Source organism: Mustela nigripes, chromosome 10 (genome assembly GCF_022355385.1).
Source record: "Mustela nigripes isolate SB6536 chromosome 10, MUSNIG.SB6536, whole genome shotgun sequence".
NCBI classification, from domain to species: Eukaryota; Metazoa; Chordata; class Mammalia; order Carnivora; family Mustelidae; genus Mustela; species Mustela nigripes.
In genome coordinates, this window is record NC_081566.1 from 65,693,767 (window position 1) to 65,709,957 (window position 16,191).

At 63.1% G+C, this 16,191-nt stretch overlaps 1 protein-coding gene across 18 annotated transcripts in view; it reads left to right on the plus strand.

Moving 5' to 3' along the window:
- Positions 1 to 16,191, plus strand: part of ARHGEF2 (Rho/Rac guanine nucleotide exchange factor 2) — a 38,994-nt gene that overhangs the window by 18,355 nt on the left and 4,448 nt on the right. For 13 of the 18 annotated variants that reach the window (XM_059413700.1, XM_059413699.1, XM_059413706.1 and 10 more), the window contains 13 exons: positions 6,139 to 6,283; positions 8,287 to 8,354; positions 8,663 to 8,726; positions 9,309 to 9,438; positions 9,646 to 9,755; positions 9,839 to 9,985; positions 10,426 to 10,676; positions 10,813 to 10,938; positions 11,265 to 11,382; positions 11,465 to 11,713; positions 13,133 to 13,209; positions 13,937 to 14,106; positions 15,264 to 15,331. In XM_059413700.1, coding sequence (XP_059269683.1) covers positions 6,139 to 6,283; positions 8,287 to 8,354; positions 8,663 to 8,726; positions 9,309 to 9,438; positions 9,646 to 9,755; positions 9,839 to 9,985; positions 10,426 to 10,676; positions 10,813 to 10,938; positions 11,265 to 11,382; positions 11,465 to 11,713; positions 13,133 to 13,209; positions 13,937 to 14,106; positions 15,264 to 15,331 — 1,723 coding nt within the window. Of the gene's footprint in view, positions 1 to 3,347; positions 3,589 to 4,124; positions 4,264 to 5,835; positions 5,943 to 6,138; positions 6,284 to 8,286; positions 8,355 to 8,662; positions 8,727 to 9,308; positions 9,439 to 9,645; positions 9,756 to 9,838; positions 9,986 to 10,425; positions 10,677 to 10,812; positions 10,939 to 11,264; positions 11,383 to 11,464; positions 11,714 to 13,132; positions 13,210 to 13,936; positions 14,107 to 15,263; positions 15,332 to 16,191 lie in introns of those variants that run through there. The other 5 variants (XM_059413698.1, XM_059413703.1, XM_059413714.1 and 2 more) reach the window with 4 other exon arrangements.

The following is a 16,191-nucleotide window of genomic DNA, read 5'->3' on the forward strand; positions in this document are numbered from 1 at the left end:
CCCCCCCCCCCCCCCCCCGCAAATGGACTTTCCAGCTGTGATTCACTTCTCCCCGCGGGTGGGCGGGTGGCTGGGGTCGGGACGCCGAGGGACCGCGCACTTCCTCCCCGAGCCATCACCCTCAGCCGCCGGGAGCACAGGGCTTTGTGTCGCTGGGACCCTTCTCCTCCGCCCTTGCGGCCCTGAGCACACCTGCTTCTGGAACAGGGGGTCTCAGGTCCCCGTCCCTGTCTGGCCAGCCCGCTTCCGAGCCCCAGTTCTCCCGGCCCTGAAACCGCGCCCGCGGCACTTTGCCTCCGACCCTCCTCTCCCCTCTCATGTCTTCTCTTGGGACCCATTCACCTACCACCACTTCAGAGCCTGGGCTGCAGTTATCCTTGGCCCGCACTCCTCCCCAAGTGTCCTGTATTCCTTCTGTGTACCCTGGCTCTCTCTCAAAGGCCATGACCTCTGCACACCCCAGACCCCAGGAAGTGAGATGGAGATGAGAAAGTTAGAGCTGGGAGCGCTGGCCGCGGGCGGGGCCCCTCCCAGCTGCCCGGAGGAGCACACTGTACCCATTATCAGGAGGGCCAGGACCCCGCCAATGGCTGGTTTAATCTCCAGCCTCCCTCTGACCCGGCGTCCTGCCCCGGGTCCCAGTCTGTGCTTGTCACCAGCGCTGTTCTCTGGGAAAGGGGGCAGCATTTGGGAGCCCAGGAAGATGGTGGAGCGCCCTCCCAACACCTCCCTCCTAGCTCCTAGCCTGGCTGCCTGTCTTGAGGCTGAGTTAGGAGGGGTTCCATCCTGGAACTTCTCTTTCAGGGGCTGGGATGAGCTTCTGCCAACAGGAAAGCAACCCGGGATTTGAGTAGGGCCTAAGACAGGAAGTGAGCTGGAGCAGGGGGTGGCCGCAGGGCTCCCGTTAGGCTCAGGCTCCACTCCTCTCACCCCTGCCCGGGCCAGGCCCCAGCCATGAAAGTCTGTTTATTTTTCTGCCGTTGGAGCTGAGACCCTGGAGTAGAGCCAGTGGGGGCAGAGAGGTTTTTTGAAGCCACGGAAATTTGGTTCCACCCTAAAAAGGAAAGCCAAGAGGGAGCCGTGGGGGGCAGACCTGGAGAAGGGCTCTGAGGGTAGACACTGGGGTCTTTTTTCATGGGGAGGAGCTGGGGGGCCAGATACCTGGGTCCTCATGCCTTCGTCTTTTTGGTGATGGGGGGACCAGGACTCCCGAAGCTTGGCTCTTTCTGTCCTGGGGCCGGCCCTGGTTTGGGGAGTGGGGGGTTGGGGGGACCGAGTGGGTGGATCTGAGGGAGAAGCACCGCTGGAGGAGGCTGGAGGAGGGCGGCTGTCGGTTTGGGTTGGTCGGAAGGGGAGGGCCGCCTCCGGAAAGCTGTGGTTACAGAGGGGGGGAGTTGGTGCTTGGCCAACAAACCCTGGATCCCCTCTCCCCCTCCCCCAGCACACCAGCTGTCTCCTTTCTTTTTATACTGTGGTGGGAAGTGGAGGGGAGCCTGTTGGAAATGAGATCGTTTGAGGAAGATGGTCTCCCCTGGTACCTATTTGGAAGGATGGGTTAGACCAAGCCCTGAGCCCACACCCCTGCCCCTTTCCTTGCCTGACACCCTGGAGCCTCCTTAGAGAAGGAGAAATTGGGCGGGAGTGTACCCCCTCCCCCCACCCTCACCAAGGCGGACTGTGCGCCCCTCCCCACGCTTCTCGTCTTGTCACCCCTTCCTCTCCGCTCCTCATCCTCTCTGCTCTGCTCCCCACCTTCCCGGGCCCAAACCCCATAGGCGCCTTTCCCCCTGCTCTTCAGCTCCTCCGCCAAATCCTAACCTTCATATCTCCCAGAACAAAGGGTCCTTTCCTGTCGAGGAGTGCGCAGGGGCCCCCAGGATGGTCCGGGAGGCTGGGGTCCCCGTGGAGTCTCCAGGACCCCAGCACTGGAGCGTGCGGGGCAGGTGGGGTGGGAGAGAGGAAGAGGCGCTTTCTTTGTTCTGAGCGAGGAGAGGTGGCTGGCTTTGTGTGCGGGACGGGCTCCGGGCTGGGAGAGGCGCCGGAGCCAGGGGGAGGGGTGGGTGAGCAGGGAGGGGCTGGCAGTTTTGCCAGAAAGTTTGGCAGGAATTGGGGGTCCCTCGGAGGTTGCAGCTTGTAGGGGCACAGGAAGAGGTACTGGAGGTCATGATGTTCGGGACAGAGCCGAGGGTGGGGCAAGTTCCAGAGTGCCGCAGGTGGGGGGGGTTACTGTGTGGGAGAAGGCTCCCCCCACCCCCCAGCAGAGGGCTGAGACAGGGACCTGAGCTCAGGCCTGGCTTCCCTGGGACCGACCTTGGATGGGGGAGGGGACAGGTGTGAATGTGTGACTCCCATGCGTGCCTGGGACCTGTGTGTCGGGCGCTGTGTCTGTCTGTCCCCAGACGCTCCGGGTTACTGTTTCAAGCGGTGGTCACCAGATTTAGGGGCTCCTGCTTTCTGGAAGTAGTTCCGTTTTGAGTTCCTGTCTCCGGTGTGAGGGCCGGCCGGAGCCTGAGCGGGCAGACTGGTCAGGGCGCCTGGAGCCCGTGAGAGGAACGGCCGGAGGAGCTGGCCGGACCCTTCTGGTTTGTTTGTGTCTCCGGGGGCGGCGGTGTGGGCGGCCGCTGCCCCCTCCCGAGTCAGCCGCCTGCCCTGTGCCAGGAGGGCAGGGAGGCCTGGCGGCCATTGTTTGCCGGCACAAGTGCCGTCTGTTCGCCTCCCCCCCCTCCGCCTCTCTCTCCTGACCCGACAGGTGTGGCCGGGCAGGGGGCGGGCTGGGGGCCAGGAGGCCTGGGTCTCCGCTCCCCGTAGCCCGGGGCCCCCTCTGGTGCTTGGGCCGCGCTCCTGCCGCGTTGTCTGGGGCTCCTCCTCGCTCATCCAGCGAGTGTTTAGGAAGCGCCTTTGTGCGCTCCGCGGGGCTTTTCCTCTCGTTTCTGGCTTTGGCGCTCGCGCCTCCGTTGGGCCCCCTTCTCCCCGGCCGCTGCCGTCGCCTTGTTCCTGGAAGCCGGTGCAGAGCAGAGCCCGGCTGAGGCTGTCCTGAGCCCGGGGACCCGCTTGTCTCCCCAGTTCCCGGCCCCGAGCTCCTCCCCAGGACTCAGGGCCCTTCTGGGCGCCCCGGCTGGTCGGGGCTGGGCCGCAGGTGACAAATCCCAGTGCAGCCCCAGTGCACCCCAGCAGGAACGCAGAGGCCTCCCCATCTTGGGGAAGGGGCAGAGGGATCACGGGTGACTCTGAGCCCCGTGAGCTGAGGCCGTGGTGTGTTCGCCCCTGGCGGAGGAGCGGGCCCCGCAGAGCGCCTGGGCCTTGCTGCGACGGGCGTGGGCCCTCAGGGTGAGCTCTGGTGTCCCTGCTGCCCACCCGGGAGCTCTGGCGTCGCCTTCTTCACGTCTGTCACACGGGAGGCAGAGTGCCGCTGTCCCGGAGCTCCAGAGCCCTCGGCCCTTCACCCGAATTTCTCTGCCCGCCCAGTGTGACCAAGGTCTAGAAGGACAATGGAGGGAAGCCTTGGGTTGGCCTCTTCTGGCCTCCAGAGGAAACCCCGCAGGGCCTAAGCTCGAAGGAAGCGGAGGAGGAGCGAGATGGGGAGACGGGGTAGGTTTTAATGGCCCAGGGCGAGGGTGCTGCCGGGACCCCGTGTCCCTCGTCCATCTGTCTTCCCACCCATCTGTCCTTCCCTTCAAGCGCCATTGACTGCCTGCCATATGGGCTGCGGGCCAGGGGCTTGGAGCGACCTCCTCACGGCCTCCAGGGCTGGACGCTGGCCGGGCAGCAAGGGGCTCGGAGTGCGGGGGCTGGCCAGGGGGGCTTGGCCATCATAGCCCATGTCTCACTGCACGGCTGGGCGTGGAGCTGAAGGGCTGTGTCCGGCGGGTCGGCGGGTAGAGAGGAGACCGGTGGGACCATCTTAATGCCTGGAAGACAGTAGAACAGAACCAAACAGAGCAAGCAAAGCCCACTCACTGCATCTCGGGAGCAGCCCGCCCCCCTCCGTCCCGGGGCCAGCCCTGTGTCCTTCCACCCTCCCAGCCGGGTGCTGGGCAGCCGCACTGCCCAGGACAATAGTGCTAGGCAGTGCCAGGGCCGGGCAGCAGCTGAGCTGGGATGTGCCTGGGGGTCCCTCGGAGAGAGGCTGAGTGTGGGGAGCAGGGGAGGCTGGGTCCAGAGCACCAGGGTCCTCTGGGGCCATCGATGCCAGGGAGGGAAGGGCCTGGGGTACTGCGTGCTCTGGCCCCTGTCCCCTCCCTCCTCCTCCCGCCTCTTTCCCAGGTGAGTCTCCAGGAGGCCCAAGGGCAGAGGCCGGAGGGCGGAGGGCGTGGGAATGGGGACCTGGGGCAGCCAGGGCCGATCCCCAGCACCCCCTTCTGGGGGTCAGCCCGACCCAGATGTGTTCTCCTGCATGTGGGCTGGGTGCGCTGCTTTCCGTGCAGACGCACTGACTGCTCCGTCATTTGTGTCCTAGAGAAGCCTGGAGGTGCTAGACAGGAGAGACCATGGGACCTGGTCATTGAGGTCCCATGTCATTCAGAGGAGGATTTGATCTTCCAAGGAGCTATAATTTGGAGCAAGACAGATGGAAGTTAGGCCAGAGGGAGAATTTTCTAGTCTGATAGGTGCTGGAGTGGGACGGAGGCCTCCATGGTTGGGGGCTGGTGCTGGAAGGCCAGGCTTCCCTAACCCGTCTTGGGGGAGGGGAAGGGGGAGAGAGGGGCCACCTGGGCTGTAGTGAAGCCACTGGGGGAGGAGGTGAGAAGGGGAAGGCTGAGGGGAGCGGAGGCGACTAGGAAATAGGAAGAGGAGGAGGAGGGGAGAACTAAGTGATGCAAGTGAGGAGAGACATGCAGACCCCCAGGCTCTGCCTCTCAGCAGATGGAGCCAGGGGAGAGGGGACCCCGGCCCAGAGACCTCAGGGCACTGTGGCCCAGTGCCCTCCGGGCCCCTACCCTGTTGACTCAGCTCCTGCACACTTCCCCTTTCTGCCCGGAGCGCAGAGAGCCCTGCAGAGAGCCCTCCTCGCCCGCCCCGGTGTTTCCCTGCCAGCCTCTCCACTGCTCTGGGGTGGGAGCCAAGTTGGGCACAAGCCTAGGGCTCTCGCAGGGCCCCAGCCAGTGTCCCCCAGCCTGGGGCGCCTGCTCTCAGGTCAGCCACCTGGACCCCACTCCGTTCCTGGGAAGCTCAAAAGTCTCGGGAGCGGGGAGTGTTCTTGACAGCACAGTGCTGTTCACTGCCCTGGGGGGTGGGGACATCAGGGGTCCGAGGTGACCGAGGAAGGTCCCGGAATAATAGGTGGGAAGAAAGGCGTCCCACACAGCCTCTTGGGGACAGAGAAGGGGTAAATGACTTGACCTGCCACTGCTGGGGCAGTCGGGGTGGGGACCCCGGCCTCTCTGGGCCTGAAGAAGGGTGTAGCAGGCAGAGGGCAGAGGCCAGAAAGGACTGCGGTGGGAGCCTGGTGAGCAGAGGGAGCAGAAGGGGGAGGTGGGTTTCCGAGGGGAGCAGAAGGAATAAAAGTCAGACTTCCTGCCGGAAGGAAGGAGACCCGTGGGCTGCGTTTCCTTCCTCAAAGAGCCCAGAGCCAGGCTCCGGCCTGGGGGCCCTAGTGGTTTGGGGTCCAGCCTCGGGGGTGGGGACGGCCACAGAGGCTCTGGAGGGGCTCTCCTCCCCCCCCACCCTGCTGTGGCGGAGGAGCCCGCAGCTCCAGCCCCCGTTGTCATGGTTATCAGAGCAGCCAACTCCCCTAGATCGGGAGCGCTGGTGAGCTGGCACCCTCTGCTTGGCCGCTCTCCCCTGCTCTCTGCGCATCTCCCCCAGCTCGGAGGAGAGCGCGCCTCGCACCGCAGCAGCCGGGGGCGCTCTGAGAGGTACAGGGGGAGGTGCAGGAGGACGCGGGCCTCCGAGCCGCTGGGGCCATGAGCGGCCACAGGAGGCAGCCTAGCCGCCGGGGCCAGGTAGGTCAGGAGCGGCTGGGCCCCTCAGGGCCAGCCCGGGCCCTCCCAGATGGTCGGCGGTCTCTGGCGCCCTGCGGCGGGCCCTTCTTGGGGAAGTGGTGTCTTTGCAGCATCGCTCCCTGGTCTCTGCCCTCCGCCCGTCTCTGGGCACCTGGTGCCATCAGCCTCACTGCCTGTCTCTCTGCCCCTCGCACAGGCCCGGGAGAAGGAGAAGATGAAGGAAGCCAAGGACGCCCGCTACACCAACGGGCATCTCTTCACCACCATCTCGGTCTCGGGCATGACCATGTGCTATGCCTGTAACAAGAGCATCACAGCCAAGGAGGCCCTCATCTGCCCCAGTAAGTTGCCTGGATCTGACTCTGCCCGCTGACCCTCATCTTGCGCTCTGTCCTTTCTGCCCTGGATCCGTAGGGTCACTCTCTCGGAGCCCCAGTGGGGCCCTGGGCCGCATGCCTGACCCCTCGCCCCCCCTGCCTCCCTCCGCGGGGTACAAGCAGGGCTGTGGGAGTTGGGAGAGGGGAGGCTGGGGGGCCGCCCTTGCAGCTGTTGTCCACTGGGCGTCCCCCGGGTGTCCCCTGGCTCTCCGAGCAGCTGCTGAGGGTTAGGGGAACTGTTTGGAGAAGGATCAGGAATGTCCTGCTGTGTGGGGAGCTGGGCAGAGTGGGGGCTGGGAGGTGGGGAGGTGGCTGGCCACAGTCTTGCACCTGCTTCTGCCTGTCTTCCGGGGCAGATCTACAAGGTCAGGACTCGGGGGTCCCCTTTCCCCTCCCTTTCTCTTGGCCGGGTGGAGCCTGAAATTTTTCCCCCCTGCAGTCTGAAGTAGAGGACAGGGTCAGGGCCCGTGTCTCAGATTTCCAGCGTGACCGGATAGAGCGTGAGAAAGGGAAAGCAGCAGGAGAGGGTGTGTTGGGGGATAGAGGTCAGAACTCCCAACCTTCGCCCGCATCTGAGGCAGTCCGGGGCACTCGTCCTTCCCCAGGGTGCCGGGATGCCTGCACAGAAGGCTCCTTCCCCCCTAGTTTAAGGCCCAGCTGCCTCTGGCCGGGGCACTGCCGGGTCTCCAAGCTGCTGATGGCAGGCCTGGGGCTCCAGCTCTCGGTCCCTGTGCAGCTGGAGAGCCATCTCGGAGTTAGGAGGTTGAGGAGGGAACCCCCAGTCCCGATCCCCCGAGACCTGACAGAGTTCCCCATCGGGAAGCTTGTTGCCAGGGGAACCGGGGAAGCAGGCGGCAAGCGCTATTTTGAGAGCAGGTGGAAAGCGGAGGTTTGATCCAGAGACACTGGGTGCTGGGGTAGAAGAAGGGAGCTCTAGGGGAGTGGGGCGGCCCCAGCCCCCTCCTGCCCTCCCCCACCCCACCCCGCTTGCCCTGTATTTGTGGAAGTGAGCCTGCTGCTGGGTATTGTCTGCGGGAGCCACAGTTTCCTGTGTTGTTGGACACGGCAGAGGGAGCAGGAGAGGGCAGAGGCACGCTGGGGACAGGGACAGCCAGCGGTCCCACTGCCAGGGCCCAGCCACGTTTCCTCTCCTGCTCCATGGCAGACAGAGTGTGGTGACCGTGGGTTCCCTGGGCCTGGACGTGGGGGGAAGGTGGGGGTCAGAGAGGAACCATGGGGAAGGGGGCCGGCTCTGGGGGGGGGCAAGACAGGGTCTGTCCCTGCCCTGGCACCGGGGGGGGTGGGCGAGACAGGGTCTGTCCCCGCTCTGGCACCAGGGCCAGCAGCCTGTGAATTGCTTGGGCCTGGCCACGGTTCATGGGCACACGCGGAGCACAGTAGCAGCAGCCTGGCCTCAGAACACAACCAGGCCGGGGTTTCAGTCCTGACTGTGCCACTGGCTGCCTGAGCTCTGGCTGGGGGCTCTGACCTCTCCGGGTGGCGGGCCCCTCTCTGTGAAATGACAATCCTTGACTCTCCCCCAAAGGGTTGTTAGGATCAAGTAAACATGGGCCACGTGCTGGGAGCTCTGGGGGTGCAAGCCGCCCCCTGCCCCTGGCCCCCACCCCAGCTGCTCCGTGCCTGGTTCTGTCCCGTGGGCGTCCGCTCCCATCTGTCACTCTCAGCCACCCCTGTGCTCCTTGAGCTCGTCTCTGGCAGCCAGAACCCCTTCTTCCCTCCTGGGCCACCCTGCAGGTCACCTTTGGGTCGGGGTGGCCACCTGGGCCGCTCGCCTGCTTTCCTGCTGGAAGGAAGGGGGAGGAGGAGGTGTGGGGAGTGTCGGGTCACTGGAAGGCTGGGGCATCCGCAACTGTGTGGCTGGGGGCAGTGGGGGGAGGGAGCCAGGTGTCTGGATGCAGGCATGCGCCCCCTCGGCCACCCCTCACCCTCTCTGCCCTGCCCCCCAGCCTGCAATGTGACTATCCACAACCGCTGTAAAGACACGCTCGCCAACTGCACCAAGGTCAAACAGAAGGTGAGCTGGAGGGCCGCGGGCTGGGGAGAGGGTCGTGTGCCCGCCCTTTCTGTTCACTCCTCCCCTGTGCTCACCGCGGGGCAGCCCGCACCCTGCGCTCCAGGCCCTGGGCCCCGCGTGGCCAGCCTGCTGCTCTGGACGCAGCCCTGGCTCTGGGCTCGGTGTCCCTCATGCCCGGGATCACTGTGCCCCGTGGGGCCAGCACCCAGCTCCTGCCCCCCACCTCCACCAGCTCCACCCCCACCTCCTGTGGGGGTGACCCTTGGTGACAGCTGTCCCCCGTGTCTCTCTTTCACTCTGTCCCACAGCAACAGAAAGCCGCCCTGTTGAAGAACAACACTGCCTTGCAGTCTGTCTCCCTTCGCAGTAAGAGTGAGTCGTGGGGGCACACAGGACACCCCGTGCAGAATCCCCCTCCATGGGACCCCAGGCCTCTCTCAGCCTGTGGGCTCTGCTGCCCCCCATAGTCATTCCCCGGGCGGTACCCTCCTCCCCTCGGTTGGACGGTTGGACGTGGGCGGTGGCCCAGGAGGGATGTCTAGCCTCTCAGGCTGAGGGGCAGGGCAGGAGTCTCACGGGGTGGGGGGAGGCTCAGGTTGGCTGGTTGTCTGAGCACAGGTCGCGCACTCGGGAGCGTTGCTGGGGGCCGCCCAGCGCCAGTCAGACAACTGGTGCCATAGAAAGAGCAGGGTCCGGTCCCTGCTCCGCTGAGCACCCCTGGACGTGTCCCCTGACCTCGTGAGCCTCAGTGTGCTTGTAGGCTTCTTTCGGGGACGAGATGAGCCAGGACATATGTTAGGAATAGTGCCCAGGTGTCCCCCAACCTTTCCCGGACTGGGGGCCAGGCTGGGGATGGGGCGGCGGAGGAGGCCTCAATTCTCGTCCACGAACCTGGGAGGTCCGGATTCCGGGAAGCAGCAGTGATGACGTTCGGCTGCTCCTGTCCCCCTGCAGCTACCCCCCGGGAGCGGCCGAGCTCTGCCATTTACCCCTCGGACAGCTTCCGGCAATCCCTGCTCGGTTCCCGCCGCGGCCGCTCCTCCTTGTCGCTGGCCAAGAGTGTCTCTACCACCAACATCGCTGGGTACGCCCCTGCTTGGGGAAGGGACAGCCGGGCGGGGGCGTGGAGGGTGGAAGTGGGCACCTGGAGGCCTGCAAGGGCGGTCCCTCCCGGCCCTGAGCTCGGGGCCATAGACCGGGAAGGAGGACTCCGGCTGCCTTCCCCTCAGACCCCAGCCCCGGTTCCCCATCCGTCCCCCGAGTCGGGGTGACGTAGACCCTGTCCCCTCAGACACTTCAACGAAGAGTCCCCCCTGGGGCTGCGGCGGATCCTGTCCCAGTCCACGGACTCCCTCAACATGCGGAACCGGACCCTGTCCGTGGAGTCCCTCATCGACGAAGGTGACGGCCGGCCCGGGGAAGGCCTGCGGGGGGCGGGGCCCAGCGAGGGGGTCGGGCTCAGCGTGGGCCCTGCTGACGTCCAGGTGCAGAGGTGATCTACAGCGAGCTGATGAGTGACTTTGAGACGGACGAGAGGGACTTCGCAGCCGACTCGTGGAGCTTGGCCGTGGACAGCGGCTTTCTGCAGCAGCAGAAGAAGGAGGTGATGAAGCAGCAGGACGTCATCTACGGTGAGCCCAGGCCGCCAGGCTCCTCTCGCTGACCAGGGCTTGTCCACGACCTTCCTCCAGCCGGTGGTCCCCCCCAGGGGCCTGTTAGCCCACAGCCCCCCGACCCTTGCCTCCAGCCCCGCATTGCCTTTGGGGGCTCTGGGGCTCCCAGGCCCCATCTTTACTCCTTCCTTCGAGCCGGTTCTCCTCCTTTGCCGCCGTCCGGTGCCACCCCTGGCGCCACGCTGGGGACCCGTGGCTCTTGCCCCAAACAGCTTACGGCCTGAGATGGCAAGGCCTAAAGGGAAAACGTAGTTAAAGGAACACTCATACCATGCCAGTGCGGAATGTCACCGTGGAGGGGGCCTGGGAAACCTCCCACCAGGCCTGCGGTCCCCAGCCTGGGCCCTGCCCGTGCGGCCTGGCCTAGGTGCGGGGTCCGATGAGCCGTCACCCCGCAGAGCTCATCCAGACGGAGCTGCACCATGTGCGGACGCTGAAGATCATGACACGGCTGTTCCGCGCCGGCATGCTGGAGGAGCTGCAGCTCGAGCCCGGCGTGGTGCAGGGGCTGTTCCCCTGCGTGGACGAGCTCAGCGACATCCACACGCGCTTCCTCAGCCAGTTGCTGGAACGCCGCCGCCAGTCCCTGTGCCCCGGCAGCACCCGCAACTTCGTCATCCACCGCTTGGGTGACCTGCTCATCAACCAGGTGGGCAGGGCCGCCGCTGCCGGGAGCCAGTGTGCAGGAGGCCGGAGCAAGGCTGGGGACTAGGCCAGGGACTAGGCCGTGGCTTTGTGGGACCCGCTGAGCTGGCCTGCCCACCCACCCCGCCCCTGCCCTCTAGTTCTCAGGTCCCAGCGCCGAGCAGATGCGGAAGACCTACTCGGAGTTCTGCAGCCGCCACACCAAGGCCTTAAAGCTCTACAAGGAGCTGTGCGCGCGCGACAAGCGGTTCCAGCAGTTCATCCGGGTGAGCGGACCTGGCGCTGCCAGCCGACCCCATGGCCCGAACCCCGCCTGCCCATTCTGGGGGCCATGGCGCGCTGCTGCTGGCTCAGCCGGTTCCCACCAGCCCCTGTGGCGTGTGTCAGTGATAACCCCCTCCTCCGCCAGCGATAATCCCTGTTCACTCCTTGGTCTGGTTGGTCCTCATCCTCAACCCAGGGGGTGCGCTCCCCATTCCCAGGCACAGTCACCTAAGGCCATGGGAGGGCACCGGTGCTTGGGCTCCAAGGGCATGTTCTTGGACCCCCTCCCCGCACGCACCAGCCCTGAGCCCCGCCTGTGCCCTTGCAGAAGGTGACGCGGTCCGCGGTGCTGAAGCGGCATGGGGTGCAGGAGTGCATCCTGCTGGTGACCCAGCGCGTCACCAAGTACCCGGTGCTCATCAGCCGCATCCTGCAGCACTCCCACGGTGAGGGCGGGGCGCTCCCGGTGACCCAGGTCGGGGCGGGAGGGGCACCAACTGGCTGCGCCTCATGCTGCCCCCCGCGCAGGGCCCGAGGAGGAACGCCAGGACCTGACCACGGCCCTGGGGCTGGTGAAGGAGCTGCTGTCCAACGTGGACCAGGATGTGCACGAGCTGGAGAAGGGGGCTCGCCTGCAGGAGATCTACCACCGCATGGACCCGCGGGCGCAGGCCCCGGTGCCCGGCAAGGGCCCGTTCGGCCGGGAGGAGCTCCTGCGACGCAGGCTCATCCACGACGGCTGCCTCCTGTGGAAGACGGCGACCGGCCGCTTCAAAGGTGAGTGCGTGGCGAGTGGAGGCCCCGTGGCGTGTGGGGAGGGAGGGGCCTCCAGCCTGCGCCACTTGTCTGCACAGGGGGGCATCTGGGGAGATGCGGTCTGGGGGCCGGCAGCGAAGTCCAAATCCCGTATTTCCACCCGTGGGCCACACGGGGCTTCCCTGCCAGGATGGGCCCCTGGGTGCCCGGAGAGCTACCGGTTTGACGAGGACAGAGAATCTCCACGATGGGGGTGGGGCGAGAGTGGGGCACCTAGCAGGGCTCCAGAATGGGCCTCGGGGAGACAGCCAGGAAAGCCCGGGCAGGAAGCTGAGCCGGAGGAGTCCAGGAGGGACGGAGCAGACAGAGCAGAGGGGACTGGGGTGGGGCCGGGGCCACAGTTTCCCATCCTCGTTCCCCAGACCCGCTGGCCGCGTCTTTCCCACCTAGAGCAAGGCCAAGAGAGCAGCAGGCCTGGGCTTGGGGTGTGAGCCTGCCTGAGCCCCGTCCGCTGCCGTGAAATCCCCTCTCCACGGGCTGGGGGATGGCAGTGCCGACGGGTCCCTTCCTTCCTCCCTGTTTCTCTCTTTCCCATCCCTCCCACGCAGCAGCTAAGAATATAAACCCCGGCGTTAAAAATAGCAAGGCTGGAGAGCTTTATTTCTGAAGCATTTAGCAAAAGCCCTCCCCTCTGTGTGCCCACAGTTTAGTAAGCTCTCCAAGGACAGCGGGAGAGCATGTGCTCTCTTGACTGTGACCTCTGAGTTCTAGGGACTTGACCTTTAGTGGCCCCCCCGCCCCGCACCAGTGTTGAGGTGGGGGCCTCAGGATCAGCGCGGCAGGAGGGCGGGGCGGAGGAGGGCGGAGGAGGCGGCTGTGGGGTCCAGGGAGCTGGGGTCACTGCTGCGGGAGGGAGGCATGAGAAGCCCCATCCGCTTCGGGCCGAGGGATTTCAGGGCGCGCAGCTGGAAAGCTCTGCCGTTAGCTGTGAGGTGGGGAAGCCCCTCCTGCTCTGGGAATGCTTTGGACCCTCACAAAAATTCTGCACCCCCTCACCCGGAAAGATACCTGTGCGTGTCGTATTCCTGAGTAAAAATACACCACCTCGGGAGGTTTGCAGAGCCTCCGCGGCCTGGCGGGGGACTCGCTTGGGGTCTCTAGTCCCCAGGTGAACCAACCAGCCTCGGCTGGGTGAAGACGGTTTTCCTCCGATGCCCTGGTGACCCCTTCCCGGCTCCTCGAGCCGAGGTGCTCTTCAAGCTCGTAGGAAGGGCACATTTCCCCCTGGCGCCCCTGAGCTGGAAGGGACGGGCAGGCGGGAGCTGCAGAGGGAGGCCGAAGCCGTCCAAGGGGGGAGAGGCCGGGAAGAGAGTCGTCGGGGCCCCTGAGGAGGCGGCTAGCTGCTGCCCCGGCCTCTGACACGGCCCGCCCTCCCTTCAGACGTCCTGATGCTGCTGATGACGGACGTGCTGCTGTTCCTGCAGGAGAAGGACCAGAAGTACATTTTTCCCGCCCTGGTGAGCTCTTCCTCCCCCTCTCGCCACAGACAGGGCTCACAGGCCCTTTTTCCTTTCCTACTCAGGCCGGAATCCCCCAGAGCCCGACAGTCAGGATTGTAATTATTACTACAGTACCGTGAGGAGTAAAAACAGCTAATACTGTGCACGGACACTTACGTGCTATGGGGAAGGCCCGGCATGATCCCTTTTTCGTAGACAAGGAAAGTAAACCTTAAAGGTGTTTGGGTTTTTTTCCCCCCAGTTTATTTGTTTATTTATGTTATTATTATTTTTAAAGACTTCATTTATTCATTTGGGAGAGAGAGATCAAGAGCAGGGGAGCAGCAGAGGCAGAGGAGAAGCTGACTCCCTGCTGGGCAGGGAACGGGATACAGGGCTTGATCTCAGGACCCTAGATCATGACCTGAGCTGAAGGCAAATGCTTAAATGACTGAGCCACCCAGGCGCCCCTGAGTTTATTTATTTTCTAGTAATCTCTACCCCCAACGTGGGGCTTGAACCCACAACCCCAAGATCAAGAGTCACACAGTCCCCCGCCTGAGCTGGCCGGGCGCCCCAATAAACCTTAATGTCAGTGAATCTGTCAGAGGTTATGGGTGCTCCCAAGTGCCCTCTGGCCGTGCCAGAGCTGGGGCTCTGGAGTCCCTCAGGTACTGCAGAAAGACCGAAGACCAGAGACCCCAGGTCAGGTTCCCGGGCTGAGTCCTTCCTTTCTGACCCGCAGGACAAGCCCTCCGTGGTATCGCTGCAGAATCTGATTGTGCGGGACATTGCCAACCAGGAGAAAGGGATGTTCCTGATCAGCGCCGCGCCCCCGGAGATGTACGAGGTCCACACGGCGTCCCGGGATGACCGGAGCACCTGGATCCGCGTCATTCAGCAGAGCGTGCGCGTGTGAGTGTGTGCGTGGCCTCCAGGATCCCGCCGCTTCGGGCCCTGCCACAGCACTCCCTGGGGGAGAACCCAGGGTTCAGAGGGGGAGGAACACGGAGGCCCTGGGGCTGGAAAGGTCATCTGTGCCGTCACACTGAGTGTGTCTTGTGCCATGACACCCCCGAGCGCTTCTTGGGAGTGGGAGTCCCGCAGTGTCCCACCTGGCGGCCGGCAGGACACCCACAGGGACAGGAGCACCTGAGGCTGCGGCAGTGGGCTGTTGCTGGGACCGTGTTGCATTTTACCTTTATTTTCTAAAAACTAATGGGAAAGGAAACGAAATCCCTGAGACTAGAGCCCAACCCCACACAGTCGAGGCAAGAAGGGACCTGTCCCATGTGCTGAGGCTGCGGACTTCCAGCTTCTGGGGGAGACACGTGGGATTTGAGACCCTCGATGGAGCTTCTTTGTAATCTGCGTGCGAAACGTTCAAAACAGATTCTTGAAGATTATGCCAAAAAGAAACTCAATCGGGATATTTCTCGGTTCTTTTAGCATTAGAAACGGGTTTTTTCCACTCGGTAACGTGTGAGTTTTTGTTTTACTTCTGCGATTCAGACTTTTGAACCAATTTTTGAGAAACGCACACGAAGCAGGACATCGGCGACTCTAGGAGAATCGTGCCAAATCCCGTCCGGCCACACGCAGGCCCGTGGGGGCCTCTGTTAGCATATTGATATTTCTCATCATGAAAATTACAGTTCATACTTTCTGATCAATGTCTCGAGCTTCTGCCGTGTTCGGAGCATTGCTAGACTTTTCATTTTAGTTCTAACAACAACAACAAAAACAGTGAAGAAGATATCATACCCATTTTAAAGATGTGAAGTAGAGGTTGCCGCCTGGTAAATAGCGGGGCCAGGATTTGGGCCCAGTTGGCTTCATGCCAAGCCCTGTGGTGTCCGTCCTTGCGATGCGACCCCCGCAGGTGGCCTGTGGAGGGGCATACAGACCAGGAAATTGGGATGATGGGCGTGAAGAAAAGCAGGGGTTTGGGTGTGAGCAAAGCCAGCGCTTGGGGCTGGAGAATCTTCCAGGGAAGGACTATGTTCAGGAAGGAGGCTGATTCCTGATCCCTCGACCCGCCCAACCTCACCCCACTCTTACTTACCCTTTAGGTGCCCATCCAGAGAGGACTTCCCCCTGATTGAGACAGAGCACGAGGCTTACCTGCGCCGAATCAAGAGTGAGTCTGCCCACAGAGCTCACCAAGTAAATTATAATGCATCCCCATGACGGATGGTAGCAGGCCTGGTTCGAGGGTCAGTGCTGGGGAGGACTGATGCAGACCCATGACCAGAAGGGATTGTGGAGGGAAAAGAGCAAGGCTGAGCACGGCATAGGGTGTATGCTACCTCTGGCGTAAAAATAACGGGGATAGGTGTGTGTGTGTCACATGTGTTGTGTGTGTGTGTGTACACATGTGTGTAATATCTCCGAAAGGGGAGCTGGGAGGACCAGGGTGGAGACATTAATCTACTTTTTAGACTTTTATTAGAGTATGAACTAACTGCTATATAAAAATACCAACAGGGGCGCCTGGGTGGCTCAGCGGGGTAAAGCCTGCTGCAGGATGCCGTCCGTGAGGGTGACGGAGCCCTGAGAGGGAGTCCAGCGCCATAAAATCTTTATTTAAAAAAAAAAAAAAAAGACCAACAAAAATCAGTTGGTTTTTTTTTTTTTTTTTTAAAATTTTTTTTTTTTTTTTTTCAGACAGAGATCACAAGTAGGCAGAAAGGCAGGCAGAGGTTGGGGAGGGGGAGCAGGCTCGTCGCTGAGCAGAAAGCCTGATGTGGGGCTTGATCCCAGGACCCTGAGTTCATGACCTGAGCCGAAGGCAGAGGCTTTAATCCACTGAGCCACCCAGGCGCCCCAATAAATAAAATCTTTATTTAAAAAAAGGAAAAAAGAAAGTTCATACATTACTTTTCCCAAACAAGGGTTTTCTTTTTCATAAATGCCCCAAATCCAGAATTAAATACTACCACTCAGCCCAGCCCTGGGCCCCCAGCCCTGGGGCTGCCCTTCCAGCTTGGCTTTCTGGCT